This window comes from Pseudochaenichthys georgianus, chromosome 18 (genome assembly GCF_902827115.2).
Source record: "Pseudochaenichthys georgianus chromosome 18, fPseGeo1.2, whole genome shotgun sequence".
Lineage (NCBI taxonomy): Eukaryota > Metazoa > Chordata > Actinopteri > Perciformes > Channichthyidae > Pseudochaenichthys > Pseudochaenichthys georgianus.
The window spans coordinates 22,302,300-22,323,399 of record NC_047520.1 but is presented as its reverse complement, the minus strand read 5'-3'; the positions used below and the strand labels follow the sequence as shown (position 1 = coordinate 22,323,399).

The window sequence follows — 21,100 nt, the reverse complement described above, 5'->3', positions numbered from 1 at the left end:
TGTTTACAGGTATTATATTACGCTGTTGAAGAAGTGTGTTTTCTGTTATTGATACTGTTAAGAATAAGTTCTGTCCTTGAACGGTTAAATCTAAGTTATGCCTTTACACTCCCAAATTCACATTTTATATAATTTTCATTAGATATAAAATGATAATAATCTACATTTTAGATCCTAGCAATGGCAGCATGCTGCCTCGTGAATTAAAACATCGACAAGTTAAAGTGAAATATTTTATAGAAGAGTTTTGTTTTATTCATTCCCTTTGTTACCATTTCTATAATTTGTATGGAAATTAGGGCGCAGCGACACTTTAGGGACTTGTTTGTGGACATTATTCTGTTCCTCAGTTTGGTGGACCGCATAGCTCCATGATCCATGATGAGTCTTTAGGAGGGAAAGGGATGCTCATCGTTTGAGCAAAGGGAGGGGTGAGGTTCGTTTGGGGAATTCCACATGGGGTGTTTGGTTTAATTTGTTTTATGTCATGATGTTTATTTTCTGTTCATATTGCGCTCAGCAAATGGGGTCGTGTTCAGCAGTCTGATAGGCAGTTTGATTTCAGTCAGGTGTTTCTTCTAAATACTGTTGTATTTTTGTTTAGATAACAGAATATGACTTCCAATACAGAATTTAAGATAACTTCATGGAATGTACGTGGGCTCAATAAAAGGTCGAAACTCAAGCAAGTGTTAAATAGAGCTAAGAGGTTGAATTCCAAAATACTGCTTTTACAGGAATCGCATTTGCCACAATGTGATATTCATAAGATCCAGAGAAGACGGAATGGGCAGGTCATCGCGGCCTCCTATTCTTCCCATGCTAGAGGGATGTTAACTCTTATACATACATCCATTCCTTTGAACATAATTAGGACTATCTCCGACCCAAGAGGCAGATATTTCCTCATTCACGGACCCTTCTTACAGAAACCTTAATATTGTCAATATAGACGGCCCTAATGAGGATGTTCCCTTCTTCTTCAAAAAAACGGTTTCAACTTTATCCTCCCTCCCAGGCCATTATATCATAGGGGGGTCTTCAATTGTGCACGAGAGCCCAGTATAGACGGATCAAGGGGGACAGACCTGTCTCACACACAAACAAGGAAAACCCTTAAACAACTGATCCAGGGTTTTAATTTGTGTGAAGTTTGGAGGTCATTGAAAGCAGCTACAGAGAATATTCTTGTGTTTCCGCCGCTCACCAAACACACTCACGTATAGACTATTTCCTGGTTTCTATGGGTCTTAGGTCAAGGATTACAACATGTTGGTATGACAGGAGGATCCTCTCTGACCATTCACCAATTTCATTATTGTTTAATAACTCTGATCTTGTTATGAATCGGCGACAGGATAGAACATTTGTTGAATTTGTAGGAATACATATTGACCTCTACTTTAGCATGAATACTAACGAAACCTCTCCAACTGTACGCTGGGAAGCGTTTACGGCATACATTAGGGGCATGATTATTAGCTATGCTAGCTCACAGAACAAAGCCTTTAAATCCAAATTAAATTCACTGGAGGGTTGTATTAAAGGTTTGGAGGATAGGATTGTTACCCAAGATTCCCCAGAACTGCAAGCAGAACTTTTGGTCCTAAGGACTTGATATAGTGAATTATCGAGTAACCAGACAGCTGCTAGCTTACTAAGATTAAAACAAAGCTACTACGATCAGGGAGAAAAGGCGGGCAAAATATTGGCTTGGCGTATTAAAGAATTGCAATCTGAAAGGGCTATCAACAGCATTAAAACAAATGGTCAATTAACAAATGACCCTGCAGAAATAAATAGTGCTTTTAAAATGTTTTATGAAAAACGTAATACATCCGAACATGAAGATTCAGGCCAACAGGAACACTTTCTAAGTTCATTAGTTTTCCCCACTATTTCAACTGATTCAAAAGGAAGACTAGACCATATCATAGGAACTGACGAGCTTTCAGAAGCCATAACCAGCATGACGGGGAGGCGGCTGGTCCAGATGGGCTTCCTGTAGAAATCTAGAAACAATTTAAAGATGAGCTACTACAACCTCTTTAGATATGCTGTTGGAGTCATACGGAAAGGAGGACCTGCCACCATCTCTTAGAGGGGCACTAATCACTCTGATGCTAAGACCAGGAAAGGACCCCACTGACTGTGCATCGTAAAGACCAATCTCACTGCTTAATACAGATAGCAACATGTTATGCAAGACGTTGTCGAGAGACGCCTAAACAAACTACTGCCTGCCATGATTAAAGATGATCTAAATGGTTTTATTCAGGGAAGGCAAGCTTCTCATAATGTTACTAAATATTCTTTATGAAAAAAGAGGGTCACCTAACATGGCACTGCTGTCCTTAGACGCAGAGAAGGCCTTCGACCAAATTGAGTGGAAGTATTTGTTTGAAGTGTTGGAGAGGTTTGGAAGAGGAGACGGCTTTCTCAAATGGATCAGGAGGATATAAGAACCCAACAGCTGGAGTGGTGACAAATAATATGACTTCTACATCCTTCTCATTGTACAGATCTATACGTCAGGCTGCCCCCTCTCCCCATTGCTGTTTGTGTTAGCAATGGAGCCATTTGCCATGGCTATTAGAGACTCTCCATCTGTATCTTGGTTCTCAGACGGTGACTTGGATCATCTTCATGCGGACGATGTTGTTCTTTTTTTATCAAATCTCCTTAATCGGTCGTGTTAACATCTTAAATATGAATACATTAGCCAAATGTCTCTATTTGTTTCAATCAATCCCCTTACCCCCACCCGAGTCATTTTTTCAAAGATTTAAGAAAATATTTCCCGACTTTATCTGGAATAATAGACGCTCTAGGCTCCGTTTGACCCTACTCTACTTGCCTTATGACAGAGGGGGTCTAAAACTGGCCAACCTACGCTGGTACTATTGGGCAGCACAACTGAGAGCAGCCATGTGCTACTTCTCCCCAGAGGAAGCTCCAGCGCGGGTCAAGATTGAAGCATGCTCAGCTCAAGGGTTATCGCTTAGTAGCTATCTTTATTCTTCTGAGCCAAAGAAGCTAGGGAAAAACACAAAAACCCCTTTCTAAGAAATACCATACACATCTGGCATGAGGTCCAACGACATATAGGGGACACCCCCCACTGTCAGGTTTCACCCCCATATGGGGCAATAGTTCATTTATACCTGGTAGAGAAGATGCTGGTTTTAAGACTTGGACGAACAAGGGATTAAGCAGGATTACCGATTTGTACAATGATGGAAAATTAATGTCATTTACTGAAATACAAGAAAAGTATGATATTCCTTCTAAGCACTTCTTTAAGTTTTTACAAATAAGACATTTTATCTGTATCTCAAAACCGCTCACTTACTCAGCCACCTCTCTCAATGTTGGAAGACATTACAGTTAAACACTGGCTAGAGGCCAGCTGTCGCTGCTCGATAAAAGCTTTGTAGACAAGTCACCTGCATCTTCAGAAGATAAACTAAAAGCTGGAGGCTTGATTTACAAGAGGAAGTCTCTGGAAAGGAATGGTCTGAAGTGTGCCTGAAGGCTCAAACACAAACAATCAACACACGGCTTAAGTTGATGCAATACATTTGGATTTTAAGAACGTATATAACGCCATCACTTTAATCCCAATACCCCGGACACCTGCTTTAATGTACGATGCTAAAGGATCATGCGTTCACTGTTTGTGGGAATGTGATGTGGTAATAGTTTTTGGAAGGAGGCTCTTAACACGATTAGATAACACAACTGAAAATCCCTTGTCAGCCAAAGTTGTGCATCCTGGGTATTTGTCCAAAAGACTTCTAAGAAGAGTGAGAGTGCACTTATAGACGTGTGTCTTTCACAAGCTAAGAGGGCAATAGCTATAGAATGGACAAATGTGAACAAACCTAGTATAAATAAATATATTAAGGATCTGTCAGCATGTGTCGCTTTAGAAAAACTAACATACATTACTAAATACATACATACATACATACATACATACATACATACATAAATTACTAAAGGAAAGCTTTCTGGGGGAGCTTCATGGAGTTTCTGAAAAATAATGTTTGTAATGATTAATAACACCAAAGACCGGGGCAACGGGAATACGATTCTACAGTGTGGTCGCCCACGTCATATTCTCTCAAATGTTTGTTCGGTATCATCTGTGTACTGACTGTATCTGCCACCTAGACTGACCATGTATGTATGTGTAATGTTCGTTATTTTATGTATTTGTAACGTCCGTATTTGAAAACTTCAATACAAATATTGTTAAAAAAAGAAATAAAAAAGAACTTTGAAATATAACCTTCCTATTTCACCATAACTGAATTGAACCACTAGTGGACAGGGACCCTAAGGCCAGCTGTGAATTGTCTCAGCTGGATTTTGACAGTGTAAACTAAAGGAGTCAGCGCTTAAACCGGAAGGATCTTAGTTCTCATGTCATGCTGCCCTCCTTATCCTCATGTCTGTTTAAAGTCAGTGTCCTGCTGTCTGTCCGTTCCACAGCACATGCTTTTCCCATGATGCTCGTAGTGAGTCTGGCTTTGTTACAACAGCTTCCAGGACGTTTTGTAGAAATACCTTCTGAAGAATAAAAAGGGAAGCGAAAGGCTGTGTTCAACTCAAACAGGCTGTTTAAGCCTTAAGAAGGTCTTTTCCAATCAGGCGTTCACGCTGTCATGACCTCCTGATGGCAAAGGCGAAGAGGCTTTCTGTCTTTGAACGTGGCAGGATTGTTGAGCTGCGCCAGCAAGCCTCTCGCACACACCATCCCTGCCGAGGTTTGAAGCAGTAAGACGGTCATTTTACATTTCCCAAAAGATCCTGAGGCTTACAGGACAAGTGGTAGACCCAAACAAATCTCACCTGCTCCGAGCCGAAAGATCCTACGGGCTGTCCGTGAACACACAGGCCAAAACTCGATCAAAATTAATAATGTAATAACCTTAAGACGGAATCTGCGAGAGAAGGGCTTAAAGAAAATGCCTCACCATCAAGCATTCCTAAACTAATGTTGAAGTTATCAACAACAACGGTGGGGCTACTCACTACTGAGTTTATTTTTGACACTTTAAAGGGCCCATGTCGTGCTCTTCCGGTTATGACCCGTCCCCTTGTTGTTATGAAGGTCTTTCTGCATGTGAACGCTCTGCAGAGTCACACACCCTCAAAGTGCACCCTGTAGGGAGTACAACTCTAACACAGAGAAGACCTGTCTGCGCTGCCCCAGAACGCCTCGTTGGACATTTCTCTTTTTCCATCGTTTACTTCCTGGGTACAGTGACGTGGAGCTCCTCACACACACACTCTCTCAGCAGTGAAACTGTGACGGGGGGGGGGGGGGTTGCGGGTGCTAGTGGAGCCTCGCAGATGGGGGTTAAACAGTCTCGCAGACCCCACGCAGCAAGCAGGAAGTGAACCCAGCTCACACTGTCCGCTCCTCGCAGCAGCGAGCCGTGCAACGTCCCGCCAACACGGCCCCCAGACCCCACGCAGCATTCTCATCTGTTTGTCCTTACTGGTGTCATTTTCTGGTTGCTAACAAACGCCATTGTAACACACTGATGTTCCGCTGTAACGGTGGTGGACCATAGTGGTAGACCAATCAGAGCACAGTGGGCTCACAGGGAGGGGGGGGCCAGGAGCTTCAACAAGCCGTGTAGCACAGAGAGTGAATACACAGACTATACAGAGACGCTGTGAGAAACCAATGTGAGTTTGGAACATTGAACAATGTGAATCTATTCTAGTAGAGCTCAACACTGGAACTATGATCAGTAGAAATGGCCGTGACATGGGACCTTTAAGTTCTTTTTGTTCCTTCTTTTTTTAACTATGGTCATACACTTTTGATTAGCTAATGAATAGACCCTCCAGAAAAACGCGGGCAAAAATCCTTGATTATGCGGGCAAACATGCGGGGTTTTATGTGATTTTATGCGGTGAAATTGCGGGGAGTTGCGAAATATGCGGAAAAAATAAATATTGGGCTGTCTTATTTATTTATTCTCTCTCACACACAACCTGCCACTAACGTTAAACCCCTTTACTATTCAATTAAACACATTCAATGTGTATTTATTTTAATCACACTCTCTCTCTCTCTCACACACACACACACACACACACACACACACACACACACACACACACACACACACACACACACACACACACACACACACACACACACACACACACACACACACACACTTCTCCGCCTCATTCTGTTTTCATTACTCGTTCGTTATCTGACCAGCTTCAGTCTTGTAGGCTTCTCACTTCGTTCCTTGTAGCCCTCGAAAGGGTTTTGGAGGCCGATGCCTCGGTGAACGTGAGTTGTTTGGCTTTCTTGTCCGCAGCAGCAGAAAGCATGTTCGAATGTTTGAATGAATCAAAGTGGGTCGTCACCGTCGATCTTCTTTTATGCTCCAACACAGTTGCACGGGGTGCAGAATAGTTTCCCCCCACTTTCGTGCAAGACATCGGGGAACTGCTTTGCCCGGTCTTTAGCAGAAATGTTCGTCGGTAAACGAGATGGATTAGACGTTTTCATCTTGGTGTTTTCTCTCTCGTGTGAGCTCCACACGTTCACTCTACGGTGTTGTTTACCTTCTGTGATGCGCGAGCTGATGACGTTGCGTCAACATCATCATCATCACTTCACGTCAAGCGGAGTTAACTTTTTTTTTTTCTCAACTTTGTGTGGAAAAATGCGGAGATTATGCGGCCTTTTGATAAATATGCGGCCTTTTAAAAATCTGCGCTATTTTGCTGATTATGCGGTAAATTCTGCGATCGCAGAATCGCGTTTTTCTGGAGGGTCTAAATGAACAGCCTGTAAGAGTTTAAAATTCAGTTTTCAATAACCTTTATCTACTCTATGTTTGGTCTCTTGCTTCTGTTTCTTCTTTGTGCATTTTGAAGCTCCACTTACAACTTGGTTACAATCCACGAGTGTGAAATGGGAATTCTTGTAATTTCCCCTCCGGTCTTAAGATTTTGTTCAGGAGTGTATTTAATGTACTGGTTAAGTTTCCGTGGTGAGCCATCGGGGCCAGCAAGACCTTCTCCTTCACTGAGTAAACTTTAAAGGGGACCTATCATGCAAAATGCACTTGTTGATGTCTTTTATACATAAATGTGTCCCCGGTGTGTCGGGGAACTCACGCAGCGCCAGAAAATAAAACCCTCTCTCCAAATCTCTTAAAACGGGGCTACAACGGAGCTGATCCAGATGTGCGTCTGATATGACGTAATATCGGCGGCAGACCCACAGCACTATCAGAAACAATGCCCGACTGTTTTGGACGTAATATGGTCGGTGTTTACATTAGCATCGCTAACACTCGGAGCAGAGTTCCCGTTAGAATATTTTTTCGCCGGTCAACATCTCCGTTAAAGTTTAAATCTTCCGGACAAAATGAGAAAAGTGCCGATCAAAGGTCTTTTTTGTTATTTATTGAGCTTTAAAACAAATTGATATTATTCGATATTAAACTAATTCTAGTAGATTAACTACATTATTCAAACGTGTTCAGTAATTTACAATAACACGGGAATAATAAACGGAGCGCTCACCCTCTCCTGACAGCCCGTCAGTCTCATGCAGCTCGAGGATCAGTAATGAGTGACCCGACAGTCAAACTAAACATATCTATAACTAGTTACGGTAGTTTGAGAGGTCATTAAAATAGCTACGTGTGATATTCTAACCTGAAGTGTGTGTTTTGTCCGCTCACCGCTGCATGTGATCATGCAGAGCTGCGTGTCGACTCGTCAGAAGCAGCTGACCTCTCTCTCCCGTCAGATTAGACTTCACTCGCGTTTATGTCCATATCGATCAGATCCAGCTAGTTCTAGCTAATGATAGGACTACCTGCTTATTAAAAGACACCTAAACAATAAGCGTCGCTATGCAACCGGGTGAGGCCACAAAGTATAGCGCAGCATTATGCATTTGTTTACATGCCCACCGGAACCCCGAGGCATTGCCAACAGATCAACGCACAATCAACCCATCCAGGACATCTCTTTCTCCACATTAAGTGTTCGACATTAGAGTTGACTATTCTTGTCTGTCACATACTCTTTTGTCCGTCACACAAGTGGCTCAGAGCTAACCTGTACTGAAGAGAGCATGTGTGTGAAGAAGCAGGAAATAAAAGGAACTCACCTTGTGGTATAACCGGCAAGAGAGAAAGCCTTTGAGCTCCAGACTGTTTCAGAGAGAATCCTTGATCTAATAATCCTTGCGTTTCATCACCGCAGCATTTTAGACTATCTGCCGGGTCCCGCATGAGCCGGCATAGATGAGAGACATGCGTCACTTCCGGGCAAAAAGTACGGCTCCGCCCACTTTTGGGGGAAAACAAAGCTGTCATTTGAATAGCGGTCGATGTAAATTCTGACGTTTTTGCCAATCCGATCAGAAATGTAAGAAAACCGTGGATCTTTGGATTTTCAAAGAGCCGGTTACGATGGCCAGACAGGCAAACAATTACATTAAATCATTGGAAATCGACGATCGAGCTCGATATATAGCAGTAGGCTATCGATGGATAGACTGGACTTCAACGTTAGCTTCCATGGTGATGGAACGGGACTTATCATTGGAACTGAAAACACAGGTCCTCTGTACAACAGAGTAACTGAACTGTTCTTGAGGAGGGATTTGGTGTAGAGATAATCAAACGTATTGGTGAGGATATTATAATGACTTTTATTTAAAAAGATTATATTGTCTTGTAATTTTGTGGAGTACATTTTGAAGCATTTCTGCATTTCTGTGGCTGCAGTGAAAAGACACTTGTTGCATTATGTTATTTGGGTTTCTTCCTTTAGTAATGGCATTCATTGTGCTTCATTAGATACCCGTCTGTGATGCAGCACCCTGTTATACTGCGTTTCTGTATGAATGGTTTCTATAGCTGTGACGTCATAGTGATGGCATTACGAGTAGGGATGCCAGCGATTATTCGATTATTCGAATATTCGTTACAGTCTCCATAATCGAATATTATTTTTAAAAATCGATTTTATTTATATATTTTTTTTTTATTATTTAAAATTTTTTTATTATTATTTATGTTTTTTTTTTTTTTTCTGGCTTAGTTTCAACCAAAATATATATATAAATATATATATGCTAATAATAGTAATAGTATTAATAATTGTAAATGGCCATTGGTCACACCACCAGTTTGTTTTACTGTAAACTTGGAGGAAGCCTGCGCAGAGCAGACTGCTGCTGCAGCAGCTACACACCGACCCCACCCCCGCCCCCCCTCTCTCGTGCGACTAAAGATGAACAAAGCGGCAGGTAAAAAGAGTTCCTCCTCGTGGAACTACTTCGAACTTACAAGTCCAAAGGAAGTTAAATGCAAGCTCTGCGAAAAGACGTTGGTCTATCACAACTCAACCTCAACAATGCGTTCGCATTTGAGTGCGAAGCCAGGGCTGCCGAATAATCGATTTTGATCATGGTCAGTTTCTGGCAACCCTAATTACGAGGTGGATTTATTCAGGTAGGACACTACTGAAGGCCTAGCTGTGAAATGCATGGCCCGCTACTGTTACGTTTAGGGAATACATGGGTCATTGCAAGGTGCTCACAAGTATAGTATTACTGTACTATTGTGTGTATGCATGTGTTGTGCAGCAAATATGTTTGTAGTAGAAATAAGTTCCATCCAAACCATCCCTCTGTTTTTAAACTAAACTAAAGCTCTCAGATGTGTAGTTTTCTGCAACAACAAAAACAGAGGTTAGACAACCCCTCCATCCCCCAGAGCACGCACACACACACACACACACACACACACACACACACACACACACACACACACACACACACACACACACACACACACACACACACACACACACACACATACACACGTTTCACTGCTATTTCAACCCCCATCTATTGTTCAGACAGCCCCCCTCCAGCTATGGGACAGTGAAGACGGGGAGAGATCAGGCTTTAGAGCTCCTGTACAGTATCATCTAGCCACTCTCACATTTCTCACACACACACACACACACACACACACACACACACACACACACACACACACACACACACTGAACCATGGGGCTGTATTTATTAGGCCGTGTGAATGGGTGAATATGAAACACTCGCTCTCGTCTTTGCTCAGTCTTACATTGTCTCTATAATATAGTGCATGGCTTATTGGTATGTAGTAACAAATAGTTAGACCACATTTCCCTTCCTTTCTTATTCATACGTATGATTAGAGATCAGAGAAAGATTTGTTTTGTTTTTTAAATTAGTAATAACTTATTAGAATATCTTTTTTATTGTTTTGTTTTAGAATGTCCAAAGTAGTGAGAATTGGCTTAAAATGCCTTCAGATTGCTTTCCTGTCTGACACTGTTTAAATAAAAGTATCTACTTCACTCTCACCTAAGAGAAAGCAGTGCACAATGTTGACAAAACCATCAAGTAGTTATTAGAGAAGTGGCTGATTAATTTCCTGGCCATCAAAGAATCAGCCGCAGTTCTGTATCCTGTATATCTTAAAAACAAAGACTGATACTGGTCATAAAGAAACAACTCTTAAGATGAAGCGAAATCCATACTAAAAACACTCTTAACTGTACAAGAAATGTATTCCAATGTAGCTGCACAATGTGTGTCATATCAGTGAGTTATACTCCATGCCCCATTGTTACTATATCCCATCTTACTGAACACAACAGTCAAAGATGTATTCTTTCTTTCTGATCTTTGTCATCTTTCATACTGCAAAGATAAAAGGCTCCACAGAAGCCCCAACAAAGAGAGGGAGCCCTGCGACTTCCAACCAGAACCAATAGGCTTCTGTCTCGTGTGGCTGCCAGCGAGCGCTCCGTGCTAATGCTGATACACAATCTATTGATGCGTTATTGTGTCTGCTGCATGCTCACTCTTCTTGTATCCCGCACAGCCTGATGTAGAGTTCAGGCCACACAGAAGAGGATATGTTAATGACCGGGTCAATATGAGCACGCCCAGCACTACTGTCATTAGGAGGGGGGTGGAGAACAGTGGCTGCCTAAAGGTGGGTGTTGGAGAAGCAGCATATACAGAGGGTGGTGGGGGGTGATGTCGATAATGAATCTGCCATCTCAGTTATAGCAGGTACATCTTCATTGTTGTTGATGTGAGGTTTGGAGTGAAACAGAACATATTGGTCTTGAGAGGAATTTGATTGATTGACTGAAAAAGTGGTAAAAAAAACCCAGATCTATTGTTAGAGCTTTGAGAATGTGTTGTTTCTTTTCATTGCGTCTTAAATGATTTATTTTTTAAATCAAAGAAATGTGAAAATAGAGAATTCAATCAAAAGCAAATAATTAAGGGCTGCAAATAATGCTTATTTTTGTTTAGACATGAATCCAGTGTTGTCATGATTTACCCATGATTACATACGGTATAAAAGGGCAGAAAGTTAACTGACTGTATTTTTCCACGCCAGGCAAATGCCAACATGTTTACATGAACAAAAGCAATTAGTGTCATAGCATCACAGGGGAATGTATTCTTAATGTGGTTCCACTCTAATTGAAAGCGCGTTGCATTCATCAGAACACGACTTAATATCTGAGCTAAACCTTGAAGAATACTAGTATTATTGGTGGAAATACATTCCTGACTTTTAACATCTAACCCAATCTCTCCAAAAAAAAGAATCTCTAAAATGGATGGCTATATTCAAGTAACTGTGAACAGAAAGCAGCCTGTTCCTTCCTTCTCAGAGCGGGGCGAGTGTTGGCCAAGATTCTGTCAGGTCCGTGTGGGTTCCCGACGCTTGTGATTTAAAAAGATAGTGTAGATGCTGTCGTTTGGCACAAAGCGGCACAACATAAAGCCAAAGTATGAATTTGATTGATGTCACCTGGGTTAAGATCTCCGTTGGAGGTTAGATACTGAAACATGGTCACAGAAAGCTTGCGTTACATGCCGCGGGCAATAGAAGTGTAAGAAAACATATTGTCAGGTGCCGTCATGGGAGTTTTAGGATTCTGCCTAACACAGTGGTTCCCAAACTTTTTCAGTCGGGACCCCCTTGGGTATTGGAAATATTTTCGGGACCCCCCCCAACCCGGTTCCCATCTATATTGGTAGGATTTATTGTATATTGTTGTAAAAACATCACATTTTCTCTGCTAATAATAAGAAGATACAAAGATCCAACTATCATTGTATATTTTATTATGAACTAAACACATTTACACATGAACTAAAGTGCTTGTAATACTGTGAATTAATTTGGCCTAATTAAAACTAGCAGGCCTTCTTCCCGGAGTAGTAGATTTTTAAATTCAAATGTCTTTAAGGGAAATATATGAATGAACTACTATTTCTACTGCAGGTTGCAAACGATCACATCACTTTCCATTCCTATTCCACACTCGCTCATCAGTGACTTGTGTGCTTGCGTTCCCTCGCAGGTCTTCTCAGAGCGGGGCTGCTGTTTTGAGACCGCCTCTCAGTTCATTCTCAATGTTCAGCTTTGATCTGTTTGGTTTTGACGGCAGCAACAGCAGAACAGCCTCTCTCACAAGTAGGATGTTGCAAAAGGCAGCATTCGCCCACAGCTCTGACCAATGAGATGTTTTCCAGCAGTGTTTGTTTACAATTGAATAATAATAATACATTTGATTGATATAGCATACTTTAAAAACAATGTCATCTCAAGGTGCTTCACAAAGCTAAAAGGAGGAAATAATAAAATAAAATAATCTTCGCCCCACAGTTTGAAAACCACTGGCCTAAGCCATACTTTGGACCAGCAGGCAGGGTATCTGGGCCTCTGCTGTACCATTTGCATTTCTCTCTTTCGGGTGAATACTCGACCTTCGATGGAAGTTCTTTTCCAACTCACGTCTGCACCCATCGAAGTAAACTCTTTACTTACATTTGCTTTCCCAAGACTTTTCGTCTTGGTTTGGAAACATTTGTTTTTGATTCCATCAAATTCTCTGTTGATTGTCTCGAGGGCAAAGAAGTTTAATTTCTATTAAAGCTCTCCTTCATTATTATTATTATTATTATTATTATTATTATTATTTTGAATGGCATAATGCCATTATTTCAAAATTGGAAGTGACAGGAAACATGAGGGCTTAGGTTAATGACATGGAACACACTTTAGAAATGGTACATTGGTGTTCATGGTTTAGATGTGTTAACCGCTGACTCTCCAAGAGGCCCCAAAGCTCTCTTCTCCTTAGTTGATTCATAGATGTTCGTTTTTGAGAACAAATGAAATGCTTCGCCCTACCTGAAGCTCTCTTTCCTGAAATTCCACTAAATAAATCAAAAAGAAATCTGGCCTACAACAATCGCCAGATATGTTGCTATTCCCATTCCTACTGAAATTCCATCCCAAGTTTAAAAGTTTGTGGAAAGTTGGTTCACTACTCTCCGATGGTGTCTCACTGTCTCTGGGTGGTTGCCGCGTGATACTGGGTGAACTCTGATGGACCAGTCTAATGTTTGGTCGTTTTGTCTGTCGTCAGATCTGTCCAAGAACCGCCTGTGTGAGCTGCCGGAGGAGCTGTGTCAGTTCATCTCCGTGGAGACGCTGAGTCTTTACCACAATGGGATGCGTTCATTGTCCTCCAGCCTGGGCAACCTGCAGGCCCTCACCTACCTCAACCTCAGGTAACTCAGCACCACGTCTGCATCGAATCCCCTCATGCTATTGTACTTTCAATGACTTGCACACTGGTTGTATATGTCTCTAAAGTTCACATTTAAAGTGTACCCTTCTGAAAGGGGCCCGACACACACACTCCCACCTGACACACTGATGGCTCCATCGCCGCCAGTCTGGACAACTCCGCTTAAAGAAAATCATTTGCGTTCCTTACGACTTTGGTCATGTTTTCAAAGATTCACACGTCGTTTCTATTAGCTGCAGTTACAAACTGGTTTGGATGGGTGATCATTCGCAAAGTGCACCAGACTTCACCAAGTCAAGTGTACATAACATAGAAAGAACCCATGAAGTTATGGAGTTTATTATCCAGCATTTCCCTCTAATGGAGTTACCGGTCCATTTATTTGGAAAAGATGAAAAGGAGTGCGCCCAAATGATTGTGAAGATCTTGTTTTGCACAGTTTGCACTCAGCTGTGGAAAAGGTCAAAGTTTAACCAGTAAGTGGGTCTTTTAAATTCATGATAATTCCAAATTGTAGATCGTTGTAATGATCCTTTAAAAAGTTTCTCTTCAAGCTCCGACAGTGAGCACTTTGCATCGCTTCTCAGTTAGCAGATCGTAGACGCCCTTTTAAAGTGCAGCTGTTTGAACTTCAGTGTTTGTTTATGCTGAGATGAAGGGAGGCCGCACACATCCTGTAAAACCTTCTTACAACTACACGCCTACACCGACACTCCTCCATACTATAATGTTACTGTTGCTAGGAGACGGTGGCTATTCATACAGGCAGCAAGAGTGCAAATATACTGAATAAAATGTTTGAAAAGATGATATGTAGCTGCACATTGTTCATAGGCCAGCTACTGTATATTCTCACTGTAACACATTGTTTTCACTTGTCTGCATTGTTATTAATCTAACTCAAAGAATGTATCAGTGATCACATCTTTGAAACTCAGTGTGTGTGTGTGTGTGTGTGTGTGTGTGTGTGTGTGTGTGTGTGTGTGTGTGTGTGTGTGTGTGTGTGTGTGTGTGTGTGTGTGTGTGTGTGTGTGTGTGTGTGTGTGTGTGTGTGTGTGTGTGTGTGTGTGTGTGTGTGTGTGTGTGTGTGTGTGTGTGTGTGTGTGTGTGTGTGTGTGTGTGTGTGTGTGTGTGTGTGTGTGTGTGTGTGTGTGTGTGTGTGTGTGTGTGTGTGTGTGTGTGTGTGTGTGTGTGTGTGTGTGTGTGTGTGTGTGTGTGTGTGTGTTTTCCTCCACAGTCGTAATCTTCTGTCCAGTTTACCCCCATCGGTGTTTCAGCTTCCCCTCCTGCGAGTGCTCATAGTGAGCAACAACAAGCTGTGTTCACTACCTGCCTCCATATACTCCCTCACACACCTCCGGCAGCTGGTATGATTCATGCGCGCGCACACACACACACACACACACACACACACACACACACACACCAGGGTTTCCGTTAGCCGGTAATTACCGGTTTTTAGCTGGTAACATTTATAAAAAAACGGTAAATTCAAAACCTGACGGTCAAAATGTCTGGTAATAATTAGGGAGGCTCCGATCGATCGGCCGCCGGTCATTATCGGCCGATATTCACTCTTAATAGTTTGATCGGTGCTCTCTATAAAGGCCGATCAGGAGAGCTGGATCTGATCGATATGGACATAAACGCGAGTGAAGTGTAACCGGAGCGAGAGAGAGATCAGATCAGCTGCTGAGTCTGACCGAGACACGCAGCTCTGCATGATCACCTGAAGCCCCGCCCTCTGTTTAGCGAGCTGCAGGAGCTGCATGAGAAACTGATGGGCTGTCAGGAGAGAGAGGGAGAGAGGGAGAGAGAGAGAGAGAGAGAGAGAGGGAGAGAGGGAGGGAGAGGGGAAAAGAGAGGATCCGTTTCTCCCGTGTTATTATTCAAAGTTGATGTAAACTTCTGAATAATGTACGTTATCTACTACAAGTAGTTTGTTTGAATGTAATAATTATGTTGTTTGTTGTTTGTGGAATCATTTATTGAAAAATGAATCTGAATTTTTCGATCTGTTACGATTATAAACTGAAGCAATATAAAAATGAGCCCCGTGAACTGAGTTTTAAACTGAAGCATATCTGCTCATAGTCCGGTAATTACCTGCTAACGGAAACTCTGCTACACAACTATTATTATTATTATTGAAATATGACCGGTAAGTTTCAAATTAGTCCGGTAAAATAAATTCTGCCCGGACATTTGACCGGCGAGAAAAAATCCTAGCGGAAACCCTGACACACACACACACACACACCAATTTCTAGGATTCCTCCGATTCAAATAGCTTTGTTAGCATGACCATAATGACATACAGTATTGCCAAAGCTTCGTACTATTACGTCATCTATACATAAATATACATTTGTAATGTACTGTTAAGTTTTCTTCTTCACCATATACTTTTTAAACATGAACTAGAAAATTAACTTACAAAAAGATTGGGTGAGCTATTGATTATAGTGCAAGATAATGCTAATGGGAAAATGCATAAAATAATAGAAATAAGAGTTGTGAGGGCTGGGGCTCAGTCATTCTGACTCATGTTGTGGCAGACAGACTTCTTTCATTTCACCTGGTCAGATTTTTTAAATCTTTTTTAAAAATAATTGAGGATGCCCATTATTGAATTTTGGTAAGAATTCTGTCCATGCAGGGTTTGAATTCAGGAAGTGCTGCTCTGTTTCCAAAGCAGTTCCTCCACACTGTTGGCATAATCGCTCCTCTTTCGGCAGCCATGTTTTCTCTTTGCCTGTTGCTATGGCCACGCAGCACTTTCTCAACTGTCTTTAACATCACAGTACACAGTATTTGTGGGTCATAGACTTTTAAAAAGACACGTATTAAACATGGTGGTCAGTTTTGGAAATATATATGTTGCATTGTTGGAGGAGCCTGTGGCCGTTTCTCAATGTCGAGTAAACCTGCTGCAGAGCCACTATTTCAAGTATACGACGTCATCGAGTGCCCCCGAAGGACTGTTTGAATGCATGTTAAATGCCCAGCATTCGGCGCCACTCGATGACGTAGTATCCTTGAAATAGTGGCTCTGCAGCAGGTGTACTCGACATTGAGAAACGGCCTGTGACTTCAGTTTTTCATTGCTATATTTACACTGTAGCTAATGTCCAGATGACAATAAAGCCTTGAATTGAATATTGTCTGTGTGCTTGTCTCTCAGGATGTGAGCTGCAATGAGCTGCAGGGTTTGCCAGCAGAGCTCGGACAGCTGGAGTCTCTGAGGGATCTGAACCTGAGGAGGAACCAGCTCACCACTCTGCCTGAAGGTAGAGACTCATTGGAACATCCTTTGACCTCCTTTACGTTTCTCTTTCCCACAATAAACCCAGTTTGATCATCTCAGCTCATATTGCACCAGGACAGCTTTTCTAAATGCCTGCTCAACTGACCCCAGAAACCTCAGCAATGTCTTTGTCCAGTCCCCACGGAGTGATTTGAAAAGACTCATCGATATATCATCTATAAATGTAGAATATTATAACAATCTTTTATCCACTGAGCTCCCCTAAGCCTGCAAAGTATCTCCAACACCCTGATCAAACCATAATGGATGCTAATGTAAAGGATCATTGCATCATTGTTTTGAGCTATGGATTATTTCCATGTAGAAGTATTGACCAACTTCCGACTTACTGACTAATGGCCCTTACACAATTAGTGCCTCATTCTCTGGCTCATTAGGAGGAAATGTAAAGGAATACACTTTTGAAAGTACACAGACTTCAAGTGGACTGGCACCTCCTTTTTCTAAATTCAAACTTGGCCACAACTGTTAAAAGTAGCCGGTCCATCTCTGACTGGTGTTCGAGTCGTTAATATGGTGGACCTATCTGACCCGGCATTTGATTGATTTAGTTTTGGAAAATGACCTTTCCTGTTAAAGTTAGCTGGACTTAAACATGTATAAAGGTGGGGTAAAAAAACTAAACGTAAAGGCCATTATTTTGACAGCTCGTATGGAAGGTCATGAAGATGAACATTTGAACAGATGTTATTCCATCAGCAAACATGACATGAGTCATGTGATACTCACTTTCTGACATCAAACATTATTTCTCATTTCCCCGCTTTGCTTGTTTTCCCTGATTGCTGTTCAGCTACCGTCAATAAAACTCAACACTTCCTGTAGGTTTTCCACCTCAAACATCCTTGCAGGAAATGACGCTTTTAATTTGAAACATCTGTGAAGGAGTTGCTGAATATTTGCAGCTGACAGTCAAAAAACTATAGGAAGTTGCAATTACAAATAAAGTGCTAACATTTTCATTTTATTGGCAATGTGTGCAAATGTAAAAGTAATGCTGCGTTCACACCGGACGCGATGCGATGTTTGGGGGTCGGCGTGATTACATGTAAAGTCAATGCAGAGACGCGGACAGACGCGAATTTTCTCCGACGGCGAGCATGAAGTGGTGGACGCGGTGCGAGCTGTACAAATGCCGCCGTTTTTGCGTGGCGATCGATATCGGCCGATACTCACCCTCCACCGATCGATCAGTGCTCTCTAAAAATGCCGATCGCGAGAGCCGATCGCATGATGTAAAATACATGACACTTTTCTCTGTGCGTGGCAAAACAAGCTCGCCAAAATGGCTTTTTTTTCTGGCATTATTTTAAGGTGTCTGAAAATGACAATAAAATAGCGGAATGCAACGTGTGTGAAGCAGAAATCCTGCATCTCCGCCCGCTGTGACGGACCGCTGAGTGGAGCAACACACAAGAGTTAGACCTAACACACATAGCTATTTTATCTAGGCCTACCCCTGGAACTAGTTATAAATATATTTATTCTTCACTGTCGGGTCACTCATTACTGGATCAGTGAGCTGCATGAGATACTGACAGGCTTTCAGGAGAGAGAGGGAGAGAGGAAAAGAGAGCGCTTCCGCTCATCTCTCCCGTGTTATTATCCAAAGTTAATGTAAACTTGAAAAATGTACTTCAATCAATCAATGTTTATTTATATAGCCCAATATCACAAATGTTACATTTGTCTCAGTGGTCTTCACAGTGTGTACAGAATATCAGTATGACAATACGACACCCTCTGTCCTTAGACCCTCACATCGTACAAGGAAAAACTTCCGAAGAAAACCCAGTTTAAAGGGAACATGGGAGAAACCTCAGGGAGAGCAACAGAGGAGGGATCCCTCTCCCAGGACGGACAGACGTGCAATAGATGCCGTGTATAAATTGAAAAGATAATACATTTGCAACATAGGTAGTCCAAATGTTTGGAAATGCATGTGTGTATAATAGGAAGATGAATCCACGAGGATATCCATCAGGACCGATGATCCAGGACCACAGCCACGACTCAAGATCCAGGGCTCGCGATCCAGGACACAGGACCGCAGGATCACCCATGTCTCCGGATCCCAGCGTATATAGACACCAAAAAGAAAGACATGTGGGGAAGCTGGGTTAATCGGAACATGAGAGTACACAGGTAGAGACAGAGAGAAGGAAGAAGTAAGATGTCCCCCGACAAACTAAGCCTATATCAGCAAAACTAGGGGCTGAATCTAATCAGCCCTAACTATAAGCTTTATCAAAAAGGAAGGTCTTAAGCGCACTCTTAAAAACGGATAGGGTGTCTGCCGCCCGAACACAAACTGGAAGCTGATTCCACAAATGTGGAGCTTGATAAGAAAAGGCTCTGGCTCCCATTGTACTTTTAGAGACTCTAGGAACAACCAACAACCCTGCATTCTTGGAACGCAATGCCCTAGTAGGCCAGTAGGGTATAATGAGTTCTTTAAGGTAAGATGGCGCCTGCCCATTAAGGGCTTTGTAGGCGAGAAGAAGAATTTTAAATTCTATCCTGTGTTCTATAGGGAGCCAGTGTAAGGCAGCCAGAACTGGAGTAATGTGGTCCCTTTTCCTAACTCTGGTTAGTACACGAGCTGCAGCATTTTGAATCAGCTGAAGCGACTTGACTGACTTCTTGGTACTCCCTGATAATAAAGAGTTACAATAATCCAGCCTAGAAGTAACAAATGCATGGACTAGTTTCTCTGCATCGTTTTGAGGCAAGATATGCCTGATTTTTGCAATGTTACGTAGATTGAAGTAGGCGGTCCTTGAAATTGATTGTATGTGGGCGTTAAAGGATACATCCTGATCAAATATAACACCAAGATTCCTTACAGTCTCACTGGAGGCCAAATTAATGCCATCCATAGTTAGTATGTCTTTAGATAATTTGTTTCGTAGATTCTTCGGGCCAAGTACAATAACTTCAGTTTTGGTTATGTTTAACATCAAAAAGTTTAAGGTCATCCACGTTTTTAAGTCCTTAAGGCAGTCTTGAATTTTATTTAGATGATTAATTTCATCAGGCTTGATTGATAAATATAGTTGAGTATCATCCGCATAACAATGAAAGTTTACAGAATGATTCCTTATAATATTGCCTAACGGAAGCATATATAATGTGAACAAAATAGGTCCGAGCACTGAGCCCTGTGGCACTCCATGGCTAACTTTGGTTTGCGTGGAAGATTCATCGTTGACACGTACAAACTGAGAGCGTTCAGATAGATAGGACCTAAACCAGCCTAAAGCAGTTCCCTGTATGCCAACTAAGTGCTCTAGTCTTTGCAATAGGATATCATGGTCGATAGTATCAAATGCTTCATTACTACTACTTCATTTGAATGTAATAATTATGTTGGCTGTTGTTCGTGGAAGGGCCAGTGAATGAGCCTCATTAACTGAGTTTTAAACATCACTTTAAATGGAAGATCCCCATAGGCCCCGCCCACTCGATCGGATCGGCGATCGGAGCATTCCCAATGAAAGTTGCGCTGACAGGTCCACACACTGCTTCACACACTGCTTCCCCGCAGCGAGGCTCCCCCGCCCTCCTGTTGACAGTTCACGAGCATCGAGCTCTTCACCCCCCCCCCCCCCCCCCCTTTTTTTTTAATGGCACTTCATATACGCAAGTACCATTGTCTTGAAGTGGATTCTAGCAGTTACCGGAAGCCAGTGGAGGGAGCCGAGGAGCGGCGTGGTGTGGGAGAATTTAGGAAGGTTGAAGACCAGGCGAGCCGCTGCATTCTGGATGAACTGCAGAGGTCGGATGGCACATGCAGGTAGACCAGCCAGGAGGGAGTTGCAGTAGTCTAGGCGTGAGGTGACGAGAGCCTGGACCAGAACCTGCGTCGCTTTCTGGGTCAGCTGGGGACGTATCCTCCTGATGTTGTAGAGCGTGTATCTGCAGCAGCGGGTTGTAGCAGCGATATTTGCAGTGAAGGACAGGTTGTTATCTAGGGTCACACCCAGATTCCTTGCAGTCTGGGTCGGGGAAACAACAGAGGTGCAGATGTTGATAGTCAGGTCAAGAGTGGGACAATCTTTTCCCGGAAGGAAAAGCAGTTCAGTT

The 21,100-nt window shown here is 42.3% G+C and overlaps 1 protein-coding gene across 2 annotated transcripts in view; it reads left to right on the top strand.

Moving 5' to 3' along the window:
• Window positions 1-21,100, top strand: part of lrch4 (leucine-rich repeats and calponin homology (CH) domain containing 4) — a 70,915-nt gene that overhangs the window by 26,524 nt on the left and 23,291 nt on the right. For both annotated transcript variants that reach the window (XM_034106128.2, XM_034106127.2), the window contains exons 2-4: window positions 13,522-13,666; window positions 14,924-15,053; window positions 16,871-16,976. In XM_034106128.2, coding sequence (XP_033962019.1) covers window positions 13,522-13,666; window positions 14,924-15,053; window positions 16,871-16,976 — 381 coding nt within the window. The remainder of the gene's footprint in view (window positions 1-13,521; window positions 13,667-14,923; window positions 15,054-16,870; window positions 16,977-21,100) is intronic.